General features: G+C 41.6%; 1 protein-coding gene across 1 annotated transcript in view; it reads right to left on the bottom strand.

Annotated features, from left to right (window-relative positions):
* LOC118823005 (collagen alpha-1(XXIV) chain) overlaps positions 1-24,109 on the bottom strand; it is a 163,152-nt gene that overhangs the window by 85,003 nt on the left and 54,040 nt on the right. The window contains exons 8-14 of the mRNA XM_036592365.1: positions 20,691-20,735; positions 19,019-19,072; positions 17,859-17,903; positions 13,326-13,379; positions 10,155-10,199; positions 6,521-6,574; positions 6,103-6,147 (exon numbers count right to left, since the gene is read on the bottom strand). Coding sequence (XP_036448258.1) covers positions 6,103-6,147; positions 6,521-6,574; positions 10,155-10,199; positions 13,326-13,379; positions 17,859-17,903; positions 19,019-19,072; positions 20,691-20,735 — 342 coding nt within the window. The remainder of the gene's footprint in view (positions 1-6,102; positions 6,148-6,520; positions 6,575-10,154; positions 10,200-13,325; positions 13,380-17,858; positions 17,904-19,018; positions 19,073-20,690; positions 20,736-24,109) is intronic.

Genomic DNA, 24,109 nt, shown 5'->3' with positions numbered 1-24,109 from the left:
TACTGGGGCCAGCTTCCTTTCTGCTTAATAACAAAACAAATACCCTTCCCTTCAACTTTAATGCAGGAGCGATTGACTCAAAATGTATTTCTTCACAGGGTGCAAGTGGATGTCTATATGGAGTCTAGAGGCAAAGATCAGACCACAATTCTGTGTTTGCATCTGCCTGCCACACTGCTCAGATTAACCCATTAACTATTATCTGCTAACTATGGGATGGACAGCTGTGAATGGTCTGAGGTTGGTAATCCTGCTGAGCAGTGGACAGCTGAAGCACTAGCAAGGAGAGGTTCTTCACTTATCTCTGATCTTCAGAGTCATCAAAATGATTCATTCAGGAATCAGTGTCCTCCAGCAGCCTGAGCCCACTACCATAAAGGGTGTGTGGCATGAAAAAAGCAGTACATCTGGAGCTGCTAAAGTCAGGAATCGGGGAGGGGCATGAGGCCCTAATGGTTTGGTGGGATGAAGACAAATCGCATGCACTTCATAAAAGCCCTCTATCTCTTTCAACTGATGGCATGTGATAAAAAACGAGGGGCTCCGGAGAGAGAAAAGAGCACAGGCCGTAATGTGATACTGCCCTCACAAACGCTTCCAGAAAACGACTCTGAAACTGACAGTAGGCGCACTGAAGTGGAGGACGGACATGGTGTAAGATTTTGTTATTCTAGGAAACTACACTTACTAGCATATTGAAAAAAGTATTTAGACAAACTTACAAAACCACCAGATTTCAGCCCACTGTCACTCCAGCTGGGAATCAGGTTTGAGTACCAGTTGGGACATATGTTGTCTGCAGCTGGTGGGCCATCGCCATCTACCTCTGGAAATCCCTAACTGGGTGCCAGTAAGGGATTTGCAAGTACCTCCTGCACTCGATAATGCCTGCGCTCATAAGTCTACTAAACAGGAATGGTGTTCATGGGAGGCTATGACAGAGGAAACCACTACTCTCCAAGAACACACTGCTGCTTTCTCAAGTTTCTCAGTCAAACTAGACCCTCACTTGATGAACCCCTCGTTACAAAGTCAAATGCACATCAGTGGATCGAAAACCATCTCCACTGGTCTACTGAAATGTGCAAAAACCAGGCCATGTTTTGGTTTAGTGATTGGTTCACTGCCAATAACTACAATGTTACTCTATCTGTTCACCTTTATTATATAGTGAAAAATGTTCTACACAGATGGGAGCGGTCTTTTCCAGGATAACACCACCCCATCCACAGTGCATGAGGGGGTAAATGAATGGTTTGATCAGTTTGAGAATGATGTAAATCATATGCTATGACCTTTACAGTCACGAGATCTTATCCCAAAGGAAGACCTTTGGGAGGTTTTGGACTGATTTGTGAGACAGTGCTCTCCTGCTATTCCTGCTGAAGGTATCTCTTTTGGAAGAACCATGCTCCATCCCTCCAGGACAGTTTCACTTATAGAATCTATGTTAAGCCCCACTGAAGCCATTCTGGCACCTCAAGGAGGCTGAACATCTTACTAAGACTCTATATTGGCTTTTCCTGTAATTTATCACCTGTATGTACATTCAATGGTGTTATTACTGTGAAGTAGAGAACACATTTAACAAGGACTTCAACAAAACAAACAGGAAACTGGGCAAATATTAAGATAAGTGCTATTTGGAGATATAAATATATCTCCATAGGAAGGAAGAGAAAAACTGAGCTGTCTGAGCTGAAATGGGAAGTTTATTCCACCACTGAGGAGCCAGCACATCAGAGCACCGCGAAAGCAATTCCATCTGTTGGAATGCTGCTGAACTGTACATCTGAGTCTCATAATAAGGTGACATTTCAAACTCTGTTGCCTGTGACTTAAAAAGTGAATCAGTGTGGTTTTACAGCCGAGTCACACTGAGTGTTCTTTCTCTTACATGAAAAATAACAATAAAAAATGAAACTTTTCGTCTGGAAATGATCTCAGTATCCCAAACACTGAGCACATTGCCCAGTCACTGATCATTTTGCAGCCGTGACTGAGTGAAAGTGGCCAGAAACATAATCAATCATGTCTAAGACCAAGCCACCAACATTTCAGTCTGAAAAATGGCTGCGTGAAGCACTTTTGAGAATGGAATCATAACTCGCTTGAGTTGCTGGAAGATTACTAGAGTCATAAATAAGTTTCTTTACAGCACTGAACAGCAAGAGAGTACAGGTGAAGGTAAAACTGTCCAACCAGCTGCCCTTCCACTTGACAAATACTGGACAAATGTAATTTGCTGCATGGATCCAACTGTTCATGAAGGTCTGTATAAGGGGTTTCTCTGGAACAGTGTACCTGGGGTTTTCTCTCATGTCTCTTGCACCACATGCTTCCCATTCTGCCGTGTCCAACCAGCACGTGCTCCTGTCATGACCGACAAATCGGAACAAGTCACCACACTCATGGATTTGACAGCATCAAGTTTTAGTGGCTATAAATGAAGGAATGGGGCTCTCTGAGACAGTGAATCTGCAAACCTTCTCAATGAAAATCTGGAATAGCATTATATGATAACTGGTCCACAGGAACATGACCAGAACATACAACATACAGAAGCTATTCTGGGTGTAGAAGACCTGCCACAGTTTTGGCTACACCCCCCCATGCTTTATAGCACTTAGCTTTGCCGGACTACTGACTGCTGGTTTAGTTTAATCTGTGCAAGAGGGGAATATCTCATGATTTGGGGTTGGACTGTAGAAACAGGTGCAGAACCTTTAGCATACAGCAGAACCAAATGGCTTTCAAGAACCAAAGAACTGTAGCATATAAGGGAAAGCACTGAACTGTGTAGTGCAAGAGTACCAGAACTGGAAAACACTGCTGTCCAAGAACATCCTCAGCATCTGAAGCAGCATATAGTACACAGCGTTAAATAATTATAAAAGGTGTACCCTGGCTGAGTGTCTACTGGCAACATTACTTCTGGATACTGTACCAACAATATAAATCTTGCTTTCACAAAAACATCCAAACTCCTCTGCTTTCTGTTCCAATATTACATCTCCTTCCAGGGTTTTACATGCTGACCTTGCATGTCCTGAGTGTGGAGAATGTGTATTATGAAATAGTAGCCACAGATACTGACATATGATTCTATTGGATTAATGGAATCTAGGAAATTTTGCATATTTTATAACAACAATTTTTATTTGTGTAGACATTTTAATGCAACTAGAGCTGGGAGGGAAACACTCTGCAGATTGTTAGTCTTGCTAGCATCATGTTTATAATAGTAGCCATATATACTGTTCAAAAGTGAGCCTAAGTTATGGCTGTAGAGGTTAAGTGTGAGAAAGAAAGTAAGCATGGTGAGGTTCCTTCCAGGGGAGAATGAAGGATAAAGCTGCCTCAAATGTCTTGACAGCAAAATTTCATTAGCAACATGACATTAATTTTAGCTGAATTGGTTCATTTCAATATATATATATATATATATATATATATATATCAAGTTTCACACTGCACCCTCCCAATGGTAAAAACATGTTATGTGTAAAACTTTGGGTTGAAGCGATTGTCACATGAATTTGTATCATCAAACTGAGTTGACTAAGTGTCATACAGTAGCGCAGCACTAAAAGAGTGCAACGCTGGCTTCAACTGCCACTAAAAAACAAATGACCTTGGCCTTCGATTCCAAGCAGCTCAAGATAGGGAGCGGCTATAACACGTGCATGCACTCTATTGAGTGATGCATGCATGTGCCACAGTAGACCTTAATAGAACTTAATAACATGTCGGCGGTGTGGGGTGACAAGCAGTAGTAAAAATGGAATTCCTGGAATTCCAAAAAAAGCCAGATAACACAACATGCAAACAGTGCAAACAAGCTAATGGTAGTCTTTTATCTGAATGGCTAAGCTAGGCTTCTTTCAGTAATCACTCATCTCCTGCTGCGTAGTCAGTTATAGTCTGAGTTAATGTTAGTCCAGGTTGTTATCGAGGGACTGGAGAGCATTAGAGAGAACTATGGAAGAAACTGCCAGTCTCTTGGGGTGATGTTAGCCTTTAGCCTTGGTTTAACCCACGTTTGGCTGTCCACTAGCTCCACCTGCAGTGCAGCTTTGTCAGTCAGATGCATCACACAGTGGTGTGGTCTCATGGCCTGGTGCTTCAAGCAAGCCACGAAATTCGATGAAAACAGCTGGTGCTGACAGCATGAAAGGCTGTTATATTTACTAAACTAAAATATTTTACATTTACGTCAGCTGTAAAAATATAACTAATATTTATATAATATTTATAACTGATTATATAACGGCAAATACAAATTATATATAGTAAATAAATAAAAATCCTTTTTCTTCTGCAATTAAAATAATTTGCTCTATGTGTTGGGACAAAGCAAAAGTGTGGACCAACTAGAGGGTCCCGAGGACAGGTTTGAGAAACAGTTCTCTAAAGAATCTTTTAACAGATGGTTCTTTAAAGAACCAGTTTTGTAAATGAGATGTGGTAGTGTGAAGAACCTTTTTCTAGTACAAAGAAGCTCCACATAACGTCAAGGTTCTAGAACGGCATACCATTTCCCAACCTCACCACAATATCGCTGGCAACAGCTGAAATGCTAAGTCACTACCATATTGCAATTTTTTGCTGCCAGTCTTCAGGTCCCACTTTGGTCATGCCTATTTCTCACAGGCAATTTCTAGTGTGACTGCGGCTTTACACCTCTGTTGATGCGTGGTACAAACAATAATTTTTTGGTTTGTTCTCAAAGCACTTTCTCTTGTTAAACTAAAGGTCTCTCAATTTCTCTCTCTTTTCTAGCCACTCTAGAGGGCTGTATCTCTCCACGTCCTTGTCCAACTAAAAATGTTCAGCTGCTGACTTTCTCCTAAGCCCTTAAAGTGCATTAAATGGTCCTAATCCACTCTTGGCAGACTGGACCTGGCCAGACTGAGTGTCATACAGTAGCGCAGCACTAAAAGAGCGCAATGCTGGCTTCAACTGCCACTAAAAAACAAATGACCTTGGCCTCGGCGATTCCAAGCAGCTCAAGACAGGAAGCAGCTATAACACAACAACAGCCACAGCACAGCTCCGCACTCTCTCTGTACGACTAATAAACAAGACAAATGCAAAGACAAAGGTGAGGAAAGACTCAATCTGCTGCTGAAGAGTTGAAAAAGGACCATCTTTTGAAATATCACCATTAAGGGTTCTTCCTCTGTGTTTTCCCAAGAAACTAAAACTTTAAATATCATATACATTTAAGCTGATTAATGTTAAGGTTAGGTTTAGAGTGTCACATAAATACTTACATATATGCTAACTGAGCAGTTTATTAGAGAACATTAGAAGAAATATGGAAGGAACTGTATAGAGCACTATAATCATACTGGTAGGGCCTCCTTGCTTCATGGCATGGATTCCATAGACGTTCCCATTCCTTTGAGAATCTGTCAACATGTAGACATGACTGCATCATGCAATTTCTGCAGATTTTTCAGGTCTTCATCTTCCATGCTGTGAATCTCCAGTTCTGCCACATCCTAAAGGTGTTCTGTTGAATTCGGATCCGGTGACTGGGAAGGCCACCCAAGAAATCATGAAATCAGTTTGGGACGACTCTTGCTTTGTGACATGGTGCATTATCATGCTGGAAGTAGCCATTAGAAGATGGTAAATTGTAACTTTGAAGAGATGCACATAGGCTGTGGCATTCAAGTGATGATTAACGGGCGCAAAGCGTGCCAAGAAAACATTCCCCACACCATTAAACCACTGCTTGGATCCATGGATTCATGCTGCTGGCACCAAATTCTGACACCACCTCAGCAGAAATTGAGATCCATCAGACCAGGCTATGTTTTTCCAGTCTTCAGCTGTCTTGTATAAATCAGCCTCAGCTTCCTGTCCTTGGCTCACCACAATTGAACAGAGTGGTCATCTGAGTTACTTTAGCCTTTCTGTCGGCTTAAACCAGTCTGGCCATTCTCTGTTGACCTCTCTCATCAACAAGGCATTTCTCTCCCTGGACCTGCCACTCACTGGAAGTCTTTTTGTACCATTCTGAGTGAACTGTATAGCTGTGTGTGGTGACTGGGTGAGGGTGTGTGTGTGTGAGAGAGAGAGAGACATACTCACTCTGAGGCCAGGAAAGCCACCAGTGCCAGTTGCTCCAACAGGTCCCTGTTAAAACATGCACAAAACACGCAATTAGAAAATGTACATTAGTCATACCGTAAGGCCCGTCTACAGGAACCTGCCGACGCTGACTCGACTATGACATGTTCAGGAGTCAGACTTCACAATTCAACATTAATGCGGACACACAAACAATTCCCGAATCGGAACTGTCCATTACTGGTGTATGGATACGTTTCTCTATCAAATTCATTGCACTCGTACCAGCAAATTCACTACATCTGAGCTCATTTAGCAAACTGTTAGTCTGTTTATTGACTCCTCAGAGTCTAACGTACACGCATAAATATCTCTAATCCATAACACCACTTCTCCCAGGATGAAACCTCAGTAGATATAGCAAAGTATGAAAGTATACCTCATTCCCGTCCGGTCCAGGAGGGCCCCTCTCCCCAGGGTCCCCGACCACACCCTGAATACAAAAAAGACTTTAATGACGCATTAGCTTAACAGGGCCTAATGCTGACAGTGTGGCATAGATCATGCTCTCTTTAACTTAATTCTATCCATACATTTAAAGTGACCCCCTACCCTCCTGTATACTACCTTCCATTCATTAAGGTTAGCATTTTTGTGTTCCTTTGTGCCTTCCAATAATTGGGATTCAAGCATCTTGCATTCATTAACAACTGTATAATCGCACAGGACACCCAGTTTCAAACAGGTAGACGTTTTTGATCATAATAAAAGATGCCTAGAAGAACAAAACATAAATCTAACCTTCTGTTTAAAACACGCAACAGCCTCATTTAGCATAATGTGTTGATACATTTAAAACCCCATTATGTTTTACAAATAGACTCTTACTTAAATTATAGAGAAAACTGTTAAGGATGCACATCAGCACCCAGAATTCACACTAAGATACTTTGAAATACTGTAATCTAAGAAAACCGCATGTTGTTGAAAATTGTAGCTCAGATAACTGTAAAACTACAGCAACTGTTTACAGCGTATATAATGTCAAGATTCCAGTTTAAAATGCATATTCTGAATTCACGTTTTGATAAAAACTGACACATACCGAACGGTTTCTCATTAAGTTAAAGGGATTTTTGCCAGCATTCTGTAAAGCTCATGCACCCTCACAACAGTAGCTATGAAAGAACCCATTTGTGAGTACAGCATGGGCAGGTCAATTAAAGGCCTCTTCAGGCCCACACAATGTTAACTTCTGCAAGTTTAGAACAGCAAAATAACCCGCTTGAGATAAGAAATCTCATTTTGAGTGTAGAAAAATGTGATCACAGAGAGATCATAGGGTGAAGTCTGTGAACAGGACAGCGAGTATCAACGGCTGGGGGGTCCTGAAGAAGGCCTGTATGAGGGAGGGCAGGAGGTTCTCCTGGATTTTTTAGACTCCATAGGCCTTTGAATGTCTTCCACCTAGCTTTCATCCACCCAGGGGAGGATGTGATTAGACAGCGTTGCCCACAGACACTGGGAACAGTGCCCAGTTGGCAGAGTGCACCAGGTAGCGTCTCAGCTGCTGCCCTGACATGTGTTTTTATAGGAACAATATGTCTGAAAGGAGATCTGCTGGTGGCTGGAGACACTCTCCAACCTTATAAATAAACACGATATTCTATTAAAAACACGTTGAAACACTGGGAGAGATAAATATTAAGTTACAGTAGTAGGTGCAGTGTGACGTACAGTTAAATCTCAGCTATCTATGAAAGAGGAAAATGGCTTTTCTTTCCTTTTTTTTCGGCAGCTACAGTCATCTGCTTCTGTAACATGACTAAACTATAAGTCACTCTGAATAAGAGTATCTGCCAGATGCATACATCTCAGTGTAGTGAGTGTCAGGAAAGATGAGTTTTAGCGTCTTCACACCCCTTCCCTCTCTACAGGTAACCTTCCCTCTCTACAGGTAACCTCCCACCCCTTCCCTCTCTACAGGTAACCTTCCCTCTCTACAGGTAACCTCCCACCCCTTCCCTCTCTACAGGTAACCTTCCCTCTCTACAGGTAACCTCCCACCCCTTCTCTCTCTACAGGTAACCTTCCCTCTCTACAGGTAACCTCCCACCCCTTCCCTCTCTACAGGTAACCTTCCCTCTCTACAGGTAACCTCCCACCCCTTCTCTCTCTACAGGTATCCTCCCACCCCTTTACTCTCTACAGGTAACCTTCCCTCTCTACAGGTAACCTCCCACCCCTTCTCTCTCTACAGGTAACCTCCCACACCTTCCCTCTCTACAGGTAACCTCCCACCCCTTCTCTCTCTACAGGTAACCTCCCACACCTTCTCTCTCTACAGGTAGCCTCCCACCCCTTCCCTCTCTACAGGTAGCCTCCCACCCCTTCTCTCTCTACAGGTAACCTCCCACCCCTTCCCTCTCTACAGGTAACGTTCCACCCCTTCTCTCTCTACAGGTAACCTCCCACCCCTTCTCTCTCTACAGGTATCCTCCTACCCCTTCTCTCTCTACAGGTAACGTTCCACCCCTTCTCTCTCTACAGGTAACCTCCCACCCCTTCCCTCTCTACAGGTAATCTCCCACCCCTTCTCTCTCTACAGGTAACCTCCCACCCCTTCTCTCTCTACAGGTAACGTTCCACCCCTTCTCTCTCTACAGGTAACCTCCCACCCCTTCCCTCTCTACAGGTAATCTCCCACCCCTTCTCTCTCTACAGGTAACCTCCCACCCCTTCTCTCTCTACAGGTAACCTCCCACCCCTTCTCTCTCTACAGGTAACCTCCCACCCCTTCCCTCTCTACAGGTAATCTCCCACCCCTTCTCTCTCTACAGGTAACGTTCCACCCCTTCTCTCTCTACAGGTAACCTCCCACCACTTCTCTCTCTACAGGTATCCTCCCACCCCTTCCCTCTCTACAGGTAACCTCCCACCCCTTCTCTCTCTACAGGTAACCTCCCACCCCTTCTCTCTCTACAGGTAACCTCCCACCCCTTCTCTCTCTACAGGTAACCTCCCACCCCTTCTCTCTCTACAGGTAACGTTCCACCCCTTCTCTCTCTACAGGTATCCTCCCACCCCTTCCCTCTCTACAGGCAACCTCCCACCCCTTCTCTCTCTACAGGTAACCTCCCACCCCTTCTCTCTCTACAGGTAACCTCCCACCCCTTCTCTTTCTACAGGTAACCTCCTGCTCTTTCTCTCTCTACAGGTAACCTCCCACCCCTTCTCTCTCTACAGGTAACCTCCTGCTCCTTCTCTCTTTACAAGTAACCTGCCGTCCACATCTCTCTCTACAGGTATGTTACCACCCTCTTCTCTACAAGCAGTCACTCGCTGCCTTCCCTCAGTAAACTTCTTTCTCTCTACACATACATATATAAATATATAGAGATAATATATTGCAGCAACCCCTCATTTGAATTACAGGTAATGCTGTGCCCCCATCTTTTTCTACAGGCAAAATCCTGGCCCCTTCTTTCTTCATAGATAAAGTACCACTCCCTTTTCCTCTTCACAGGGAAAGTCCCATCCTTCTCTGTCTCTACAGGTAACACGCAGTCCCCTTTTTTGTCTACAGGCACTGTTCCATCTCATTGTCTCTCTAAACATAACCCTCCACCCTGTTCTCCCTCTGTATCCGTGGTCTTTTCTCTCCAAATGTAGCTTCACTTCTGCACCGTCTCCAGGTAACATTCTACATAATTCTGTACAAATAAACTCACCTCTTCTTGTTGACCCCCCACAGTCTCTACAAGTAGATTCACCCCTTCACATCTCTACAAATAGACCACTTCAGATATACCTACACTATTCAATAGCATTATTTTTTAGAGCAGAGACTGCAGTTCTCCATCCTGATAAGTGAGCTCAAAATGCTGACAAGCTGTAAGTTGTCAGAAGCATTGTTTTTTTCTCCTGCAGGCAACGTCAGCCCCTTCACTCACTGCTAAATTGCTCTCTCCGGAAAATGTGCACCTCAGTTAATGACAGGAGATTGAATCAGACAGTGTTTTGTGCTGCAGGTAGGGTAATGCACAGAGAAATTTAAAAGCATCATCTCTTACCTGTCTCCCTTTGGGACCTTTCTTCCCCACAGGGCCTGGAATCCCCTGCAAAGTGAGAAGGGAGAATATGAATAAGGCAGAGAACAGAGGAAGTTACCAACACATCAAATGTAAAAGTAACACCTTCACTTGCATATAAATCATCAAATCAAACTAATAAAATTTGGTATTCTATTGTTTTCAATAACAACACTTATCATGCGGAATAAACATCAGTGCTCTCCCACTGTGCCTTTGTTTCCCGAGATCAATAAGCATGGTCAGGCTTTTCAGATAAGAGCACTTTAAACGTTGCTGCATGTAATTAAACATGTCTGTACACCACACAGTAAACTTCAATAATAAAACCCAAGCATTTTAAACATACACCAGATGGACCTACTAAGAAAAAACAATAAATAAGTAAGGGCATAAACTCTCAGGCTTTCAGAGTAATTAAAGAGTTTTGAAATCTGAACTCTAAAGTGTTACCATATCGCTTCTAGCACAACAACAAAGCGACCTTCAAATACGACTTCAATTTCTGTTTCTATTACCTCCGTGACCTTCAAAAGGGAAAGGAACAGAAGGCAACAAGATTGCAGCTACAAGCAAATAAAAACATCTAGTTCTACATCAGTTTACCAAATTCTTCACAGCTCTTAAAGCTTCAGTGCTGCCCGAACAATGCTATCAATGCTGGGTTTAAGGAGCTAGAAATTATGATAACCAAAATTTCTCAGCATTCTTAGTAGTGTTGTTGGTTTCTGTCAGCTATTATTTTTTTTTCCCAGCAGTTCTCTTCAAGAAGTTATTTTGTTTTATAACATGTTGTCCTCATTCTAACTGTTGTGCTTAGATGTATCAGCTTTGGCATCTCTGAAGAGACTGACGTAAGAGAATAAAACCATTAGAACTCTCAGAAATGGGCGACACTGAGGATGTCAACGAGAAAGCTGTGCAAAACAGTGCTTGGAGTCACTGAGTGTTGGTGTGAGAAAGTTCATTAGAAACTACAGCATCTACGTTTTGAACAATGTGGATGCTGATGCGCAGTGGCCTTTAGCATGATGGTAGCTCAGTGATGGCTACACACACCACAGAACATACTCAGTTTCAGTTTTCTCTCAGTCTCTCGATTTTGTGCTCCCAGATAAACTCTAAACAGATGTAATTTTAGCACCAGCCAGTGTGGCACGTTCGGCCAGCTGCCTAAAACGCTAGTCTTAAACACCAAATAACAGGTTTTAGGCTTTAGACTTGCTGTCACTCACTCGACTCAGACACCAGTTTTTATCTACTAAACTCGTTTCAGCAGAGCACCAGTTAGTCAGAATCAAACCTGTACTGTGGTGTGTGGTACTGTTTTGGTCAGTAGCTGCTCGCTAGGCTAATGTTAAGTTAGCCGATCAAGCTACAGATTCAAACTATGGAACAGGTTTAACTCTGCCTTTCTGTCCCACCAATACCAGTTGCTCGACTCATTATCATCTAAACTCGAGTCAGTGCCTTAGTTAGTGCTTTAGTTTGAATGCTCTGGTGAGCAGAGCAGTTATCACGCTATCTAAGCTAATGGCTAATGCTAACCACCACCTCTCTCGTAGTTTGCAGCACTGCGTAACATTCATAAATTGTTAGATGGATGGTTTGACATTTATTGAATGATGCCTTAAAAATTTGTGCACTATGCTCACCTATTTGGTAACAAATAGTAAAGACAGCAAAATAATCGTTTTGGTCTTTATTTCAATTTTAAAATAACAGCAGAAAGTTTGTAGTGTGGAAAATAACGTCTTCTGGCTTTGCCGAATGCTAGGGGGCGCTCCTGAGCTACTCTGAAATGAATGGTTTAATATGGAGCATTTGAGCAAAATCATTGTTTGTAAATGCTTAAAGATTTTTACATAGATAAATGTGTTCGTTTGCTGAACGCAGAACGGCACAAAACATTTTAAAAGCAATGATATATTACTGAGCGCCAGTTACAGGAGTTTATAATGATGCCTCGTTTACGTTCATGACGTCAGTGAGCACAAACTCCTTCACTCAGCCAATGAGCTTCTCCATTGGCCAACCAATCAGCACTCAATAGCAGTAATGCAGCCCAAAGTATAGCCAAAAACTGTCTGCTGTAGAAAAAAAAGGAAAAATACAGATGTTTTCTATGCTTTTTTAGTGACATACATCCTATAGTTGTTTGGCTTCTTTCGCCCCCATTCATTGAGGACTTGCTCACGGGCGCCCTCTGGTGTTTCTTAGTCATGTTTTTAGTATAATGGGAGAAACAGGAAGTGGCCAGGCTCCTCTTAAACTAGCGCTTATATAGCAGTGCAAGATGACAAAGGCTTCATATGTCTTTTACGTCACTTAACTACCAACCCACCCCCCCGACCCCCACGTACACCATGGTCATATTTGGACATAGTCTGACGTTATTAAAAAGGGAATACCGCCCAACCCCACCGTCCATAACGCATGACTCCCGATGTTCCATTCACCTGCCGTTATAAATTGTTCTAGATAAAAGCATTTGTTCAAATATGTTGATTTGCTCATAATTCTGCTTTGCTTCACTCCCAGTAACGTTTATCATGAATATATCATGAATAAAAGGTTTGAAAGGGTCTATAATGCATTTTCAAACACACTTTCATAAATCAATATGTCATTTTGCAATACTCGGTATATCATCCTTAAATACTGCAGAATCACACTGCAACCCTTAAATACCACGACAATACTGTACTGTGGGGCCTGTAGTGATTCCCACCCCTACTCCTCCTGCCTCCAGCTGTCATTAATACGTTCTGTAACAACACAGACACAGTCATGTGTGCAGACCTCGCTGACAGCCATAAATCTCAACCAGTCGACCAAGAGCAGTTGATCATGCGAGATCAAACTCTCATTCACAACATGTTTAGTCTATTTAAAAAACAACGACAGACTCAACAAGCCAAACACCACTACTTGTTTATCTTATGCATATCCCTTTAACTTCAGCCAACGCTCGGACTCCGTACTGTAGCACAGTATCTACGGCCACTCAAATTCCTCTGTACCAAATGTAATTATAAGTAAGGCACACCGCTGCCCTGTAATCGGAGCAATTTTACCTGCCACTCAAACCCTGCCCCTTCCAGCGCACAAGTCATGCAGTGTTTGAGCGCACAGATGGGACGGGAGACTTACTCTCTCACCCTCTAGGCCCGGTGGTCCTGCTACACCTGGGGGTCCGATAAAACCCTGCCATCAGGAAAAGACAAAGAAACAAAGGGGTTAGTGCTGGAGCGAGCTGTGCTGGTTGAGAAAGTTTCCTACATCATGAAAGAAAGGTCTTCTGATAATACACTGCATTCTGCTGATCTGGGAAGACAGTACAAATGCCGCAGGCAAAGAACATGAGAATCTAGACAATCTGTAGTCCCACCCTTGCATTTGCGCTGATTATATGCTGTTTAGTCTTCTGTTTTAAAAAGGTGAATGAACAATGCTGCTGTTGCATTTATTCATTACATAAAGACCAAAGACCATTTGAATTAAACGTTAACCACACAAGCATAGGAACGAGAATATCGTCGCTGTCCACAAAAATCTAAGTATCTTCATTTTTTGTGATTTTTAATTTTCTGCAAAATTGCTTAGAATAGAATCTCTTTAGTTACATTACAAGAACTGTAAAGTTACTATTTTTGGACACTTCAGTTTCAGTTTTGTTATTATTAGAGATGCACCGATACCATTTTTTCTCTTCTGATACCCATACCGACACCTGATCCTTTAGTAGGGGCCGATACCGAGTACCGATACTGATACATTTTTAAACTACTTTATTTTGGAAAAAATCTGTGTTCTGTGTCACAACTAAAACACACTCAGCTTGCCTAGATGGCATTTATTTGTTGGACTATATTGTTTAGATGCTTAAGAAAACTTATTTTTGTTTATTTATTGCTTAACTTTAGTATTTACTGTTACATAATTAGTAATAAGAAGCATGTTTAACAACTTAGTAAATGTAAAACATCTTTTTTGTGCAAAACAGTCAAAAACAGTATAAAGGTAATCCTGTGGTGTTTGCACATCAGCACACAGCAGCTTCTCTGGCTCGATTCGTCTCAAACGTTTATTTTGTTCACTCGTGCTGCATCTCTGAATGTCAGTTCAGTAAGCATCACCGTCGTTCACGCTGTCAGCATTAGTGACTCTCAGTGTTTTTTCCGGCTTGTTTGAAGCGACGGACCGCGAGACCCCATTACTGAGCGATACAGCTGACTGACGGAGGTGCACCGCAGGTGAGGCTAGTGGACGCACAGGCCTGGCTAAGAGGCTGCTATGCTAAAGGCTAAATTGAGGCTAAAGGCTACGCTGAGAGTCCAGCAGTTCCTTCCGCTCTCTCAGTAACATTAACTCAAACTGTAAGTGACCACACAGCGACAGACGAGTGATTACTGAAAGAAGCAGCTCAGCCGTTCAGGCAAGCGGCTCCGTTAGCGTGTTCTTAACACCAAAAACTGTTAACCGATTCTGCCATGAGCATTTTTACTGCTGCTTGTCGTTCCACCCTGCCGATGTGTTGTTAGGTTCTGTCTACTGGTGTGCACGCACGCATCAAAAACTGCTTTGTGGTATTGGTCATATGTATTGGTATCCCCATCTCCAATACTGCGTTTAAGGACCAGTATCAGCGCCGATACTGATACAGTATGTATACAGTGCAACACTAGTTATTACTGATAAAGCAAATCAATAATAGCTGTTTCCATGTGTCTGAACACTCGCTCAGAAAGTAGTGCGTCCAGCAATAAAGGCAGCATGAAGTTTCTTTCATACAGTGATAGAAAACATGGCAGCACACAGAGAGCTCCAATTCCACATGCTGATCCACTTTACTGTGACAAACGTGGGCACGCAGGCGCCGGAACTCCTCTGGTGGAAAATTTAAATGAGTTATAGAGACCATCGTCACAATGAACGAACGCCAGCAACACGTTTGTTTTGGTTCGGGCTAAGAATAACATTATGAGCTACTTCATTCTTTAATGAGCAAATGACCCAATGACTACAATCACTTTTGATTAGGGCTGCTCAACGTACTGTTCGCCAATCAGCACTGCAGCTGAAATACAACACAGCCTGACCGTTAACCTCATTATTAATAATATACTGCAAGGCGTATCGTTGCTCTGTGCAGTAATACATTCTCAGTGTGGTATTTTGTTTATATCGTGCAGCCCTACTTCTGATGCGCTGCATGTCGAGCATGCAGCTTCAAACATACAGCTTACATTACTGGAAAATTCTCTGTCAGTGACAAAGAGCTGCCTGAAGGGTTTGGGGGATCAGCATGCTGTGCAGTTTGAGTATAAAAAGACACAGTAATACGTGCTGCGCCTCAAAATCTGCCATTTTCTTTACAATGAAAAAAACCTTTCCGAAGAGAAAAAAAAGAGTAAAAAGAGAATAAAAATAAGAACATGTATGAAAAGATATGATTTATGATTCTTTTGAATATTCAAATAATAAAACACTGGCATTTCCGCAGAGAAGATTAATTAACTGATTGATTAATTCACTGCATAATTTACTTCATTAATTTTTTGGGCTTTTTAAATTTATTGATGCTTTAAGTATGTTCTTTTCTTCGTTATGTATAAGCAGTGACAAAATCAAAAACTGAGCTGAACTGAATTAAGAGAGAGAGAAACAGAAAGAGAGAGAGAGAGGGAGAGAGAGAGAGAGGGAGAGATGGAGGGAGGGAGAGACAGAGAGAGAGAAAGAGGGAGGGAGGGAGAGACAGAGAGAGAGAGGGAGGGAGGGAGAGACAGAGAGAGAGAGAGAGGGAGGGAGGGAGAGACAGAGAGAGAGAGAGAGGGAGGGAGGGAGAGACAGAGAGAGAGAGAGAGATGGTCAGCTATATGTCACGTCCTGCTCTTGTTAAGTGAAATCACATGTACAATCACTCAAAGATGAAAAAAGATAAATGAAAACCAGCTTAACTCTATTTCTCTCTCTCTCTCTCTCTCTCTCTCTCTTTCTTTCCGCATTCCTCACAGATGGCCGTGTGCCTCAAGCTGGAAAACACTCGTGATGCTACAAAGGCCTCTGAGAGTCGACAGGCAGAGCAGGCCTGTCAGGGTGATCACTCTGACTGAGAACAGTCTGATTTGACATTATATTCCTTTAACATCCTCCTCCATTCAGCTCAGCTCACTAATGAGCTACTAACATGACGCATAACAACTCAGTTGTGTTATAAAACAGCTGCTTACAGAGTTTGATATGATGTTTGTGAGATGATTAAGGCTCCATTCTCTTTAGTACTATTCAGATGGACTTAGTTATGAATGAGGAAGTGGGGTAATAAATACTCCATCATATTCTGTGGAAAAGGAGTTTTCAAGTTTTTTGTCATGTACAGAGGCCCTAAATTGTATTCTCTGGCAATCAAGCCAATACAATACTGTACAAAAGTCAGAGACCACCCTACAGCAGTTAATGTCCAGTGAAAAGTTATTCATTCTTCAGTGTCAGGGAAAAAAGCTGAAAACATATTCAACAGAAATTACAGCTTCGATTCTTTTCAGGAGACTCACTTTCAGTTTCTCAAAGAAATCTGCAGGGATATTTTTCCACACCTCCAAAGTTCAGTCAAGAGGTCTGGATTTTCACATAATTTCCTTTTATTGGCCCTTTTGACAGCAAATTAAACAATTACACAAACCTGACTTTTGCACAGTACTGTATGTAATTAAATATGTATGTATGGCAGGAAAAAGATTTGATATGACTTTGTGCGGTGATGATGTCTGTTGGCTGTAAATGAATTCACCTAACACCAGGCATTCTGCATCTTCAGGTTTTAATGTAAATGTAATTCAGTATGTAACTAACTATAAGTGTATTTACATGCACTGAATAATCCAATCATAACTAAATTTCTGCAGTTATCTGATTATTCAAATGGTCATCTAAACAGCACACTCTGATCTGGAAATCCGATTAAGAAATCCGATAAAGAGAGCTGGATTTCAGCTCAGTAATCAGATTTCTCAGTGCCTGTAAACTCTTACTCTGATTTCTTTCATATTTCTCAGTCTGCACATGTGTGAATACAGGCCGGAAATAAGCGAGCAGTGTTGCTGCGAGACGCAGCAAAACACTTTTGGAGCGATGCTGAAACCGACTGCATGCTTGGCGAAATGAAGGATTTAAATGTTCTTTATTTTCTAGATGATGGATGTTCATATTTTTAGTAAAGTGGCACAATGTCTTTTTAAAAAGCTGCATGAAGTTTTGAGTTTTGCATTATGTTTACGTCTCGTCTTCTTCTGTAATTTTATTGGCTGGTTCCAAAGCAGAAATCTGATTACTGTCTGACTCATGCAGACCTGGAGTTTCTACATTATCTGATTACTAAAGTGCATGTAAACGCGTTGTTCGAATTACTGATAAAATCAGATTTTCTGCAGTTATTGGATTATTAAGTGCATGTAAACACACTCTATTTCAGAAATTATATACTTAAATCAAAATGTAATGTAAATTTAATGTAGAGCAAGATTACATCAATAAAGATTACATTAATGCACAGTAACACTTTTTAAAAGGAATGTTTTTAGAACTACAGATCCCAGATCAGCCTGAAAGTCCCGCCTGTTCCCTGAACATATTTCATGTTAACTATAGCACAGAGGAAGGATAATAAGTGTTTCTGCTGCTTACATTGACACCTTTAGGGCCTGGGTTTCCCTCTGGACCCACCAGTCCCTGAAAGAGAACAGACGTAAGCATCAAGTTTACACACAAACACATCAATCACAGAGAAAGGTCTACAGACAAAACATCGTTAAGCACAGACAACATGATTCACTGTCTTTGATCCAGCATTCACTTTTTAGAGCCCCAAAGGTCTTCAAAAAAACTAAAAATTTTAAGTGTTTAAAGTACCTCAGTAGAAACTTCTGTGTGCTTCTGTGAAGATTATTTTTATAAAGATGTATAAATAAAACTGATTTAAACTGAACAAAATGTCTCTTCTGAATGCAATTGGTTTCCATTTGGAATTACATTCTGGTCATTGTTCTGGCGCTACTGAGAAAAAGAGCAATCCAGTGAATTTACCTCACACAAATGTGTTTATCCTAGCATTAACTGTGTTGATGTAATAAACTGCATTCATGTAGAAGGGATGCACACATTTCTCATAACTGAATTAAGTCCACTACTTCTATAATCTCATACTTCCATTTCACCCTCCTTCAACTTAATAATTCATTCATTTTGCATTGTTTTCCACATACATGTTACTGAATAACAAGCCTTATGCTGCGTTCACATGTTGAAAAAAAAACACCGCTGCGCCTTGTAGGACCTGATCGTCTGTGGCATGAAACCACACAAACCTTGGCATGTTGACAGCATTTCTAATGAAAAAGAGAGATTATCAGAGGAGACCTTTAGCAGTGTCGACTGATTATTTAAGGTGGAATAAGTGAGGAGGACGCTCTGCACTCTTTAATTTTTGCTGTATGATGCTGTGTGTCTGGGATTCAACAACGAGATGTTTGGCATCCACAGCTCCCAAAAAAGTCAAAATCCAGTTTATTTTACTGTTGTGGTTCACGGCAAAAACTGAACTCTCGATGGAACATTCCGTGTACTGGTTGGCAGAATTTTCCGCCGCAAATTCACTGAAAACAATGAAATATCCGGTTTGCTGTCGTCTGTCTACCACCAACATGTAAACGCAGCACTGCTATTCGGACGGGTGAAAGAGTACAAGAAGTGAAAGCGCTCTGCCCCAGAATCCTGTCTTTTCTTTACACATCCAGAGGTGGGATTCTGGGTAATAGTTTTTCTTGACTGAATCTTGGTCACTGCACCTGCCTGCCAGGGTAACCTGCTGCCCCCACTATGCCCGGCAATCCTGGCAAACCCTGCGAAGGAGAAATAGAGAGAGAGAGACAGAGAGGGGGAACATGAGAATGTGCCAGGCTCAGTGGAGGAATAGAACAGCTATTGTTCTGGATGGCACCCTGATCCACAGCCCCGGCTCTTCTGGCTGTGGCCCAGGCTGCGCTCCTTCGCTCGGACCCCACTGCGTTTCATCTATGCATCAAGTTGCTGAGTATAAGTAGTTGGCTTTGTAACTGAACAAAGTGCTTGTCGTATTAGGTTCCGGATGCTTCCTGGCTTTAGCTACTGCTGACTGTATAGGATGTACTCTTAAACAGTCTGTATGTTGCCGTGCAAGAAAAAGAAGAGAGGAGCTCTGGGAAACATTATGTTTGTCAACGTGTAACTCTCTCTTAAAGAGGTGATTTGGCCAAAAATAAAATTTTCCTCTTGTCCCAAATGTAATCGATCAGCCAAGGCATGTTTGTTGGCTGAAGTTCGCTTCTTTCTTTCTACGAAACTAAAGTAACTAACAAGTAACGGAAGCTTACAGAGCACCTGTTAGCATCATGCAAACTACATGCATAAATCATCGTACCCTTGCTTTAAACTAGGGAAGTTCACGAGTACTTGAGTACTTGGTTAACTATTCGAGATGCCAGCACCTTAATTTTAATTACAGGAACACAGAGAAAATATACAGGCCAACATTTTGATTGTAAGTTTTGAGAGGACAGTAAAATTTGAATGTTTTGCTTGTATTTGAGAGAAAGAGAGTATATTACACATATTACACTACACTGTGAAACACAAGTGCCTTTGCATGAACACGCTGTCAAGGACAAGCTGTTCAGGACACGACTGAGCAGAGATAGCATGGATTTTTTGCTAACTAGGCTAACTAACTACTCTAACTACTCTAGCTGATGTTTGCAAGATCCAGAAAGACCCAGAAATAGTCAGACAAGCTAACATGTTGGCACATCGTCCAGCCTCTGCTACTCAATATGAAAACCCACTTATTTCTCTTGGCTATTTTTGAATAATAACATTTACGAACATATTCTTATGTTTATGTTTGTGTGCTGCTAAACTTCTATTTATTTCTCTACGCCTCCTAAAACAGTGGTATCTGTACAAAAGTAAGCCTACAGCTATTTCTCTCTCTTTTTTCCATTGCTTTTTTCCTCCCTTGTGGGTAACCGAACATCTTATGGACGCTCCAATATCAAAATTAGTCAGAACGCACCTCCCTACAATTCCCTGATAAACTGTTGAGTGATCTCAGAACTTGCTTATGTGGTTTCTAACAAAAAGTACTGACAGCATTCAGGCAAAACGATGGCTGATGCTGCTGCTACTGATAAACTTTTATCAAACTTTATTGATGATAAACAGAGACAGATAAATCTACATGAGACTTGTCGACATGGTTTAAGGCAAGTGTGTAATGATCTAATCATGCGGTTTGCACGACGCTCTGTGAGTATCCTTCATTATCTTCCCTGTGCAAAACAACAAAGAAGCAAACTTAAGACACCAAACATGTCTTGGGTGATCGACTACATCTGGGGTAAAAGGGGAGATTTTCTGTCAAATTGTCATCACTTTGCCATTATACTGTATGTCACTGTCTCTTATGTACACAGAAGGACATACCTGTTCTCCTGGCAGACCTGGCGGACCTGGATAGCCTTTGGGACCCTGCAGGGAAGACAGAACCAAAGCAAATCAAGACGAGGCACTCTTCTCAACACAGAGCAGGAGAAACTGAAAACATGCAACTGACTATTCTCCTAACTGCAGGTTAATTCCACTGCAAAGAGGGTAATAGAGAAAAAGAAGAAGGGAGAATGGAGAGAGAGAGAGAGAAAGAGAGAGAGAGAGAGAGTGCTCTGTCCTCCTATGTGCCTACCCTCACTGCTCTTTTCCCAGTCCAGCCACATTTTTGGGGATTTTGTTGCCTCCTGCCCTCAGATAAGGCTAATACCCTTTAAGAGTTCTTTCCAAACTGTCAAAACCTTTCAAACCTTTCCCCTTCAGACAGCTACACCAAGCCTTACGCACCAGAGACAAGTCACAACAGCGACAGAGGGAGAGGAGGTCAAAGGAACACAGAACATTTCTACTACGCTGTACTGAGCTTTCTGTTGGTGGTGGACTGTTTGCTTTTGCTTGGATTAGCAAAAAGTGCATGAAACACAGAAGCACAACATATCATTTGTTGATCGTTTTCATGATATTAGCCTTTTCAATACTGATATCACCGATCGCTGCAATCGGGGCTGTACAATGCGACAATATTGTTGCAAGTACTAGGAGAAATGAATCCTGTGAGAATACATTAAAAAATCACAGTCTCAGGCTTGCGATAGACCTTTGTGTACATCTTCATTCAAATACTTTGACGAGCCTCTTTTGGTAGATGTAGTCAATTATTAATATTTATTTATGCTTGAGCTATTCTAACTGTGTGACTCACAATATCGAACTACATTTCGCAACTGCCCAAACCATCTGCTTAGAGTAGTGGAGTGAGCCGTGATGCAGGTTTAGTTCTGGTTGTCGTCCGTTGGGTAATTCAAACAGTAGAGAACAAATCCAGATGTTTGTCACCAAATATGGACAAAATGACCAGAAGTTGTTTCGTGAAGGGCTGAATTATCATGTGAAAAGCCAGCAACGATCTAAGATTTTACAGTTTGCTTGCTGAAAAAAATAAGACGAAGAAAATAAGAGAGACGAAAGGTCTCTCTGAAATCGGGAGCTGTGGCGCCCCCTGGTGTTCCTACTGCCTTTACTATCTTCCGCCTATGTACTATCTTTAACCAGTTTATTAAGAACAATCTGACTAAATTAAAAAACGCATATATTTGAATAACATTCAGTCGTACTCTTTGTGTCCTCACACTCAAAGATGCAGAAAGAAATGATACTGAAGTGCTAATAGCACCCCCTTATGGGAAAATCAGAATTATCGTGGAAGAAATTGTTTCTCTGTATATTTCAAGTCATGAAAATTAAAATACACACCTTTTACATGATGTTTGGTTTTTCACAGTTAAAATGACAATTTGTTGTACTTTTTTATTTTAAAAGCATTTCATCACTTTTTTCCTCAGTGCCAAAAATGTTAATTGTGCTATGACAACCGCAGCTTTTATAGCATCAGTGCTGCATGCTCAAACAGTTTACATTCAGCGCTGGCAATATACAAATCTAACCAACAGAGACGCAGGACAGGGACGTATCGGTACCATGTTTTCGACAGAGTACGAGTACACATTTTTTAGTACTCGCTGATATCGAGACTGATACCATGCTGAGTAACCTACTTAGAATTAAGTAGCTGTTATTGTAAATATACTTTAACAGTTAAATCATTAAAATCTAGCTGATTTAAAATGCTGTGCATTAGCTATGCTACATTATTTACCTTTGATCGAGTAACGCTGCAGTGGAGAAGAGCAGGTTTGGTTCCTCATCAGAAAAGAGCTTCTGTACAGCTCTAAATAAAGTACATTTCATTGATTTGAACCTCGATCTCTCTTTTTCAACCACAGTCTCTGCAGCACAGTGACAGCAGGAATCCTGTCTGAAGCTGACGCATCTCAGGTTTTTTAAATGCCTGGTTGAGCTGTAGTTGAATGTCCTCTAAATCCAAACATATATCTTACTATTTTAGAAATCTTTGGTGACCCACATTGTATGTTTGACTGTATGAAAATGCTTGGTGTACGCTACGAAACGTTCTTCCATTAACAATTTCAAATAAAGCTGTTTTATTAAAAACAACACGCTGTGTACCGAGTACTGAGCACAACTTACCCAGCAACAGTCAATTCACACCCTTTATGTCAATGAGTTGAGCAGTGACCAATCAGATTGTTGATTTACGGCACAGAAACTGCCTGCGTCATGCTCATAGTCAAGCATAATCAATGTATACTGAGCGAGAGGTTATTACAATGGTTGGAAAAGCAGGTGATTATTTTGGCTGAAATTTTAATCTTTAAAAAAGAATATTTTGGGACGCTTCCTCCTGTGCCTGGTTTTTAGTGACATGCCTGCACAGCGACCACCAGCAGGCAAGGGAAGCGCTTCACTTTGCTCTAAAATGCAGCATTAACTTGAAAAGTGCATGGCTATTGCAGACTTTTAAGATCCATAAATACAAATATAAAAATATAATAAAACAAAAACACAGACTACACCCAACAATGCCACACAGAGTTTTGCTATGCTAACATTTTAAAGTTCCATTCTTTTATTACTCTTAGCAGCAGCAGTGCTGAAACATAAACAATCCTGAAATCTGGGAGTGCCACAACCCCCTACGCCCCCCTAAATTCTGTATCCCTGCTATCCAATCACAAAGATTTTACTGTGCTCAGAGCATCCTGAGAAGTCACTTGGGTGTCTTGATGAACGATGGAATAAAAATAACATTATAAATATTAGACAAAACTAATCCAATCCAGACTTTAACCATGTCATATTAATGATTCACCAATTTTAGCATACAGCCCTCAGAAGTATCTGTATGTCTTTAAAAGCACTGTGATGTACCTAACTATAGTAATGACTATAGTGACGTGTACTTGCCAGTAGGTGTCGCTGTGCTTTGGAATTAAGGGTTATGAGGGAAAAAGTAATAAGGGATGCACACAGAGTGGTCGGAAAATTCTGGCCTTTCCTTCAAGCCCCAACAAGACCGTGGTGCAGCACGGGTCAAAGGACAGAGTGATTTACGCCTGACCCGGGCAGGACTATTTCTGTTCAAGGTCAGCCCTGAGTGAGGAGGTCTTTATGAGCGAGACCTCAACAGCCAAGATCGTAATGGGCCATAACCACGGTGTTTAACCTCACACTGAACATCAAAGTATTGGACTTCCTTTAACATCTACTAAACGGTGAGTTAAGTGAGATCTATGAAAACGGCTGTCTGCCTTTACAGTGGCCTTTCACTATACAAGGCAAATAAGATCACACCAACATATGGTTTCCTAGAAAAGTCTCGGTTCTTATTTTGAAGCCAGGCACACGTTCAGCTCGTACTATCAAAACGCGGATCCACT

This window comes from Colossoma macropomum, unplaced genomic scaffold, assembly GCF_904425465.1.
Source record: "Colossoma macropomum unplaced genomic scaffold, Colossoma_macropomum, whole genome shotgun sequence".
NCBI lineage: Eukaryota > Metazoa > Chordata > Actinopteri > Characiformes > Serrasalmidae > Colossoma > Colossoma macropomum.
Note: the sequence above shows the minus strand (reverse complement) of the source record. Positions and strands in the feature narration are given on the sequence as shown.